At 35.8% G+C, this 9,396-nt stretch overlaps 1 protein-coding gene across 1 annotated transcript; it reads right to left on the minus strand.

Annotated features, from left to right (window-relative positions):
* Positions 1 to 323: 323 nt before the first annotated feature.
* Positions 324 to 4,546, minus strand: LOC149145903 (RGG repeats nuclear RNA binding protein A-like). The gene is made up of 7 exons (XM_089449794.1): positions 4,044 to 4,546; positions 3,236 to 3,629; positions 1,756 to 1,824; positions 1,524 to 1,647; positions 1,089 to 1,250; positions 845 to 898; positions 324 to 764 (listed from the first exon to the last, which is right to left on the minus strand). Exons 1-7 carry the CDS (start codon positions 4,222 to 4,224, stop codon positions 576 to 578), a joined length of 1,173 nt encoding a protein of 390 aa, XP_089305920.1. The 5' UTR covers positions 4,225 to 4,546; the 3' UTR covers positions 324 to 575.
* Between the last annotated feature and the right edge of the window lie 4,850 nt (positions 4,547 to 9,396).

The following is a 9,396-nucleotide window of genomic DNA, read 5'->3' on the forward strand; positions in this document are numbered from 1 at the left end:
TGAAATTACTCACCATTCATGAGTGTTGCGGAGCAGTATTACAGTACAATGTAGAGTAAGTTTCCAAGCTGAGATAAAGAGACCACGTAAATTATACTAGCAGTTGAATACACGCGAAGAAGCAGTATTACAGTACAAAGTATAGTAAGTTTCAAAGCTGAGATAAAACGATCTCGTAAATTACACTAGCAGTTAAATACATGCAACATAGGTCAAAGGATTTGCAACGAGGTACATTTTTATTCTGAACAGAATCCGTCACCAACAATTTGATTACAAATAACTAATCTAAGTTGCAAATAATCTTTGTTCAAACTCATTAGTTAAAAGGAAAAAATGGAAGCACCTTAAATGAAGGATTGCCAACCCCTTTGAATATAAATTAGAAGGTTCCCACTTAAATCAACAACAATGAACGATTTCTAAACATGGTATTGATTCCACGGAATTTGCAGAACTACATTGTTTATCCCTACAAAACTTTTCAATACATGAAATCTTCTGTACCAAAACCTCAAGAGACATCTCCAATATCATCATTGACGAGGAGATGTACAGGTTTTTAATCATGATGCTTATTTTCCACCTAACGTAGGAAACTGCCTAGGATCCTCAATGCTGGGTGCCTCGGAATAGGTGGCATAGGCACCACTATAGCCACCTCTAAAACCTCCACGTTCACCACGTCCACGGCCTCTACCTCGACCTCCACTGTAGTACTTCTCACCCTCAGCGGGTTTCAGAAATTCATTGATGCTAAGAGACTTCCACAGAACAAGAACTAATCTAGTCAATGTGGTGGAAAGGAAAAAAAAATATACACCAAAAATTGTTTTCAACTTACCTTTTTGACTCTTTCATTTTCTCCTGCATTCTTTGACTTTTCTTTCTCCGGTCCCTATGGAAATAAAAATACTTAATTTAAATAAAACACGGAAAATGATAAAGGCACCAACCAATTACACAATTAATATGATATAAAAGTTGTTCGACATTCAGAAACAGTAGGGCTTACCAAAAAAAAAATTTATGCCACTTCCACAAAAGGAAAAGTAACCCTATAATATCAAACAAATAGATTTGCATACCAATTTTATAAACAAGGCATCTTCATCTTTCTTCTTGTTCGAGAGCACTTGCATTGATTCAAATTCTTTAACATCAACCTTCCTCTCTTCTACCTTCTTCAATGCTAAAAGTGCCTTCCGTTTCTCCTCCAGCACCTTTTCATACTCATCAAGTGTCATCTCCTGTGATTGTCGGGAATACATAGTTAGTTTTGCAGACCAGAATACTGCATCAAAAAATAAATAAAGAGGGAAGCTTGGCATGCCCGATTCCAAAGGTGTACTGGAATCCCCCACATCTCAACGTAAGGGAAGGTGCAGTTGTCAAAAATTCTTAGAATGTGTGTACAAAATACATCCACTAAGCTTAAACTTGAAAGTGATGGATACCATACTAACCCCTATATCAGACGAAAGATCCTTTTACAATTTAACCAATACAATATAGTGATATACCTTATCCTCTTCCTCTTCTTTCTTCTCTTCAATTACTGCGGGGGTTTCCTGATTATTTTCAGTATTTGGCTTCTCTTCCGCTGTTGTCTTTTCTTCTTCAGCAGCAAAACCTTCTTCTGTTTCCCTATAATAATATACAGAATGTAAGGACATATGTCATAAATTAAAGACCGCACTTAATCATGAGAAACCTTGCTTTTAAAATTGGACAAAATTTTGTCCAAAGACTTACTGAAAAGCTCCCTGGTCAACAGGAGATCCCCAGTTTCCACGACCAGAACCTTCTCTTTTTACTTCAAAGCTGCAAAACACCCCAAAAGCAAAAACTACGATAAGTGACAGAAGGCCAAACACTTCCTAGTTCCTACAAACCTATCACGCATACCATGTCCTAGCATATACCGTAATATTGTTCCCCAGCTGGTAAACCAATTAATGGGTCAAGTTAATCCACGACAAGATCCAATTATGTAACGTACCAAGAAGCCAATGCAGTCTTACGGCTCATGGCCTGTTATCAAAATTTCTTAGATTAGCAATTGCATAAACTTCTTTCATCAGTAGATGGCTCCCCTGATTCCAACCCTCAATTTGATGTCATGCAGGCACATCATCCATAAGCATCTTGCTTGCTGGCCTTCTCTCTAGGAAGGCGGTTGCCATTCTCAGAATGCGGTAATAGGGTTTAATTGTTCTTATAAATAATTTTGCATCTCGGGAAGATTTGATACCCATCAGCACATGCTAGATCTAGAGTTTAAATGGACATCCAACTTCTATACCACGTTCCTAGGAATAAAAAAAGGTCGGAGCAAACAAGATGCTCATGGATGATCCACCTGATGTCATCAGTTATAACATGACATCAAATTCTAATCATTCTTTAAGGCGTAATTATCTCGGCCAACACTCACTTGGGCAATCTTTAACATGTGCCTTATACTGAGACTACATATAGCTAAGTACAATGCAAAGCAACACACAATAATATATAGTTCTATTTCATGTGAACATCCTTGTATTGGGTTGCACCACAAATACTTCTATTCATTCACAGACTTTCACACATGCGATTCCAACAAATGCATAATAAAAAATAAGCAAAATAAGCAATCAAAAGAAACACACATACGAAACAATCATTGTTAATATTGCCTAAAAGACATTGCGAACACGACCAATATTAATTGATTTTGGCATCAAATTCTAATCATTCTCTAAGGCGTAATGATCTCGGCCAACACTCAGTAGAATGCAAAGCAATACACAATAATATATATTTATATTTCATGTGAACATCCTTGTATTGCGTTTCAGCACAAATACTTCTATTCATTCACAGACTTTCACACATGATATTCCTACAAATCCATAAAAACAAATAAGCAATCACAAGAAACACAGACGAAACAATCATTGTTATTATTGTCTAAAGAACATTGCGAACACGACGCCCAATATTAATTGATTTTGGTTATAACACAGAAGACACTACTCACCAAATCGCCTCATTTAACACAACAAATATATCATAAACATTCAAACCAGTATTTTACAAAATTGTCACAAAATACATGAGCAGGGTGCCAATATTTTGGCAGAAATCTAAGACTTTTTACATCAAAGAAGAAAAAGTTGCATATAACAAACATGTAACAAAAAACCGTTAACCTGATCGTGTGTGTGAGAGAGACTCAGAGTGTAAGACATACCCGCGACCGCTGCCACTTCGCCGCTCGTATGCGCGCCTGCGGCCGTCGTCACCCCCTGCTTCATCACCGAACCCGCTACGACCACCATAAGGCCCTCTGCCACCACGGCCTCCACGTCCACCAGCTCGTCCACCACCACCACCACGCCCGCGATCGTTCGAAGCTCCATCTCCATCCTCATTGCGGCTGGGGATCAAATCAGAATTGTTGTCATAGAACCCACCACGAGAACCCGGATAGGCATTGTTCTCGCGGTTGAAGTTCCGTTCAACATTATAACCTCCCCCACGGCCACGTCCAAACTCCTGCGACTCTCTGTTGCCAAATCCACGGCCGCCTCGACCGCCACCTCGTCCCCTGCCCCCCTCATTTGGAGAAACCCTCGATTCCTTAACTGTCATTCATACACAGACAACAAAATGAAAATCCCAAAAGCGAACAAGAGCATCAAACCCTGCCTCCCCCATTGTTGCACAAATCAGTCTCTCTAACTCACCCTTAGCGACACACAAATATTCCAACGGATCCATCACTGGCAGAAAACCCCTACGAGCATTCACGCAGGTAAAACCCTAAAACCTTTAAAAATCCCAAAAACCCTAGAAACCCTGCCAACATCTATCGATTTAAAACAATCTGCAAATATAAGCACATGTATTCCATGATGTGGAAAAAACGAGATGCAAATCTATAACCCTACCAGCATCGTTAAAAAGCCAAAACCCTAGCAGTAATCTTTCATCCTGAAACGACAAGAATCTCCAAGCTCTAAAAAACAACAAACTTGAGAGATACAGTAAAAACTTACCAGCCTGGGCCGGGGGAAGGGGTTTCGAAGGCATTTTTCCGCTCGCCGACACTGCTGGCTGCTGTTTCTTGGCAGCCACCGCCGCCGGCTTGTCCTTTGCAGCAGCGAGGCTGGCCAGCAATGCCGACGGGTCGCCATTATCATCATCGTCAAGCAGGTCAAAGGGATTCCGCGTAGCCATCGAACCTGCAAATTATAATTTACAGGCTTGCAACACTAATGGCAAAACCCTAAAGGCAAAACTTTTACAGGCTACAAATCTGCCGCCCTTGAAGCTTCACCGACGATGGCAATATTTCGTCATGATTGTTGTTGTTATTGTCTTTCAACAACGCGAAGGTTTCCCTCACCATCCCAGACCTCAGAGTTGGACACACAGGTCTTTCAATAGCTCTCTTCCACAAACCCCAAATCCCGAGAGCTTTGACAGGAAAAAATTAATAGAAGAAGAAAACAGAAAGCTTCAGTTGCAACATGCTCGCTTCGCTTTAATAATATTCGACATTCCCCAGCAAATAATGTTAATTAACTTATAATAATTATTTCTTTAACACTAGCAAGCCTAGAGGGAGGACACCAATAATGATCTTATCTCAGTCTCCGATGTGTTGTCCATGCTATGGATGTGTATGACGTGGCATGAATGGATAAATGTTCATGGCATTTCTTATAGGGCTTTTTAAATTTTTATTTTAGGTTGGGACAAGGAGCATCGTGCTCTTTTTTTATTTTTAATTGTATTATAATTTTTATCCAAAGAGCGGAGAAGAAGTATGTGGATTTTAATTTTTATTTAAGAATTTTTTATTATATTAAAATTAGAGTTGTTTTTAGTGTGATTTTTTAGAGTTTTTGGTGTTAGAATTTAGTGGAAAAAATTGTGATGAAATCTTGATTTGTGTTATTTAAACTAGTTTTTTGACTGTATATATGGATTCAGCACCCAAAAAAACACAACCCTAGGCATTTCTATTGTGCAGGGGTTACCCACAAACTTGTGATTTCAATGAATCTCGTCAAATCTTGATTTGTGTTATTTAAACTAGTTTTTTGATTGTATATATGGATTCAGCACCCAAAAAAATCCAACCCTAGGGCATTTCTATTGTGCAGGGGTTACCCATCAAACTTGTGATTTCAATGAATTCCTATCGGATTTTAGAGAAATAGCCTTGAAAAATCCACCAGAAAAGTTTCCAAAAAATCGCACTAAAGACAACTCTATTAAAATTTGTAGTTTTATTTTATTAATATGTTTTTTTATTAGAGAAATTTTATTTACTTTCTTTAATAATTAAGTTGATAGGTTTTTTATTATGAAGTTCTTCCTTATGACATTGTAGCAGATTTGTCGCCCTAAAAAGAATATGCTTTCTAGTGTGATTGACCAATACCACGGTTGCACAACGACAATGAAAGACATAGTTTAGTGTCTTTCCAAAGCAGCTTCTCTCTCAGTTAGTTCTTGCCACAGCCTCTTCCTATTCTTTGTGTCTCTTCTCAGCTTCAATTGCCTCTCTTTCCAAGTGTTTGGCCTCTTCCTGCCTTTGTCGCTCTCTTGCTCTATCAGTGTCATGGGCAACTTGATAGGTAGCATCATGTTCTTCTCTCAATTGCCTATTATGCCTCCTATCTTCCTCTTCAATTCGAGTTGCAACCTGTGTCACAGCGTTCGACAAATTTTAAGGTCAAATTTCTTTTTGGAAACTTGTGATTTCAATGAATTCCTATCGAATTTCAGAGAAATAGCCCTGAAAAATCCACCGAAAAAGTTTCCAAAAAGTCACATTAAAGACAACTCTATTCAAATTTGTTGTTTTATTTTTCGGAATGAAAAAGCATGATTGTATTATATTGAGACAATAAAGATAATAGATAGTACAACATAAGCTTCAAGAAGCTGGAGAATTTCAAAAACTAAACAAACAAAACTGGATACTGTGTGCATCCGGAATGCAAGCTTTGGAGCTGACACACAATTAACCATATACAAGACTTTTTGCATAGTCACATGATATTTCCTCGGATATAAGCTTATTGCCGAGATGGATCAACCATTCATAAAACCATACATATTCAAGGATATATAACATAAAGATCAAAAAACAGAGCATACCTGGAGAGTTCAAGAAGTGAATTAAAAACCAGGGAAGGAGAAATCCTGGATGGAAAAGGAATTCTCGGCAGATATTACCTTCATGATCCATATACCTATTTGAACTAGAAGCCCTTCCTTTGATAAATTGTTTGCTTGTTGGTTCTGGTATCTATAGATGTGTTGAATGGAGCATCCTTTCACTTTGCCGTATAAATACATAATTCTATCCATCTAACCTGCAAGATATGGACCTCTGATACGGCATTTTCCCATAACGTGATCAACCATGATTTTGGAATCCCCATGGATTGAAACAAGCTGAATATCAAAGAAGATGCAGAAAGTAAGAAGACCGCTAGAGTCATCGCCTCAGCCACATTGTTAGAGCCCTTTCCTCCATTCCATGAGATGAGATAATGAAGGTTCTCGTCCATAATGATATGTACCCCGCAGGCAGAAGAATTTTGCTGAGCAGCACCATCAAAATATGCTCTTGGGAACCCTGAGTGATTATATTAAAATTTGTTGTTTTATTTTATTAATATGTTTTTTTATTAGAGAAATTTTATTTAATTTTTTTAATAATTAAGCTGATAGGCTTTTTATTATGAGGTTTTTCCTTATGACATTGTAGCAGATTCGTCGCCCTTAAAAAAAATATGCTTTCTAGTGTGATTGCTCAGTTTCATGGCAAATAAGTTCGGTGAATTTGTAGTCAATGGTGATGAAATTCGATGGTGGCATTGAAATTCAGCAAAGGTGGTAATATTACACACGTTGTTTTTTTAGTTTCCCGTGGTTTTCTGCAATCGGCATTGAAATTCAGCAAAGGTGGTAATATTACACACGTTGTTTTTTAAGTTTCCCGTGGTTTTCTGCAATCCTTGTAGTTTTGTTAGGGACCCATAGTTGTCATTACACCCGACGATGCAATGGGGAAGTGTAATTATTCCATTTTCTCCTATAGACTTCAATGTCCATGAGTCACGACTCAATGTTGACTCTTGAAATATTCAGGCCTAAGTGAAGGTTACAATAGTTACGAATAGTAACAAACGGCTCCATCTTCATCACGATTTGCCTTCCTACCTAGAAAAACAAATGAAATGAACTTCAAAATTTACAAAGAGAATGGAAGTCTGATTGGGACTTTCAATTTTCCAAGGTTTACACAGAGCAGATAGGAGGCAATAAGTTTTATGGATTGGTTTAGCGCAATTAATAAATAATATTCACATTTTTTTCTAATAGAGATTTGATTTATACATTTTTCTAGAAAGATAAAGGATATCACATTTTTTTCAAATAATTTTGAAAAAAAAAATTCAAGATTCTTTGATTTTGTTTCATATTTATTAAATTATAATTCAAATATTTAAAAATTGAAATAAACCCCTTAAATATTTTTATCGAGATTTTTAATTTATTATAAATTACAAAATTCAATTTCAACTATAATATAATATAAGATTATATATATATGGATTACATCCCATATCTTATATCTCATTTCTTAATTGCATCCCATATCTTATATCTCATTTCTTTTATATATATTTGCATGCCATCTCCTTTGTATATAATTAATTAATTTTAATTTTAAGTGAATAACTATGTAAAAAGAGACTCCATACAAATAAGAGGGAATGGTTGGGAAATAATGTAGCTTCTCTTTTAATTTATTTTTTTACTTTGATTTTAATGAAAGGGAATGATTAGAGAAATAATATAACATAAAAGCAAAGTGATTTTAGCTTCTTATTTTTTTAATTTTTTAGTTAGTGTGAAATATTTAATATATGTTTTTTATTTGTTTAAATTGAATTGTAATCGTATCAATCCACATATATTACTAATGTTGATGATAATTAGCATTTACTAAGGTTTAAAATTGATTTAATATCGTATATATATATATATATATATATATATATATATAAAATGTGGAATTTTATTCCAAAATATTTTGTTCTCGATTTTTTATCGAAATTCAAGGTCATCGAACTCGAATTCGAAATTGAACTAGGTGACATAGGATGCAACAAGCACACGTCGGGTTTAGGAGAACTTGGGCTATTCCTCCTCCTTTGATAACATTGCCTTCCAGTTCCTTGTAGAAAATCCTATAGATTCACAAGCTCATGTAATCTACTAAAACAAGAGACAAGAATCTACTTTTACTCTTTACAAGAGAAGCCCATAAATATTGAGCAAAACAATAATCGTCGAAAGGAAGAACATCAATGGCACATAACACAATAAATATTTGGGGAAAGTCATAGCTCAAAACCCCACTATCTGTATTGCATTAATCAGAAATCCAAGATGATAATACAATGCTTGTTCTCACAAGAACAATCCCAACACTCAGTAAAATCAATCTCCAACTCACAAGCAAACTCTTGGCCAACACTTAGCCAATTCTGCAACTCTCTAAGTCCTTGTTTCCTTGCACAATTCATATGGCTGATTAGCCCATCTTAAAGGGAAACCAGTGCATCCAAAACTATGCAATCCCTTCTAGGTTCAGTTCTTAATTGCATGCACCATCTGTACAACTCATAAAATTCTACAACAAATAGTACATTGTCCCTGCACTCTAGTCTCAATTAGGTCTTTCTCGTAATCGACATGCATGAGTTTCTGATGAAGGAATCTTCAGTTAACTGGAGTAGCACTAGTTAATGCATTAGTGCACCAATTGACTGTTAATTTACTATTAGTTCCTTAAACAGTTTGGAACTAATTTAACTGGACTTCACTAATTACAACTCATACTTAACTCATCTTGGACCCCTATAGTATAGGGAGAACATGTACATGACTTCAGAAAGACTTCCAACTCGAAATTTCTAAATTAACTAAGTCAACTTAACTTAGTTAACTATTACAAGTTGCTATGAGAAAAGAAAAGAGAAGGTGGAGGACCATTTAGATTTATAATAAGCATTTTATTATTGAAAATTATGCTTTATTATATTATTATTATAAAATTAATATCTATTATAATCTAACAAATTTAGACCATTAAATTTGGTTGGATCATTAATTAAGTCCAACAAATTTAGCACTATACTAAAATTTAGAAGTGAATCTAATGATTAAAAGTGTGTGTTTCCTCTTAAGAAATCACAAGTTCAAATTTAGAGGAGGATAAAGTATGTATACTTTTGTAGACCTTAATAGTCAAAACATTGCACGAAAATAGATCCCTTGTCCCACAAAAAAGTCTCATACATCAATTTAACTTTTAAA

The sequence above is a fragment of the Pinus tabuliformis genome, chromosome X (genome assembly GCF_031772625.1).
Source record: "Pinus tabuliformis cultivar Carrire ecotype Pingquan chromosome X, CPIR1, whole genome shotgun sequence".
NCBI lineage: Eukaryota > Viridiplantae > Streptophyta > Pinopsida > Pinales > Pinaceae > Pinus > Pinus tabuliformis.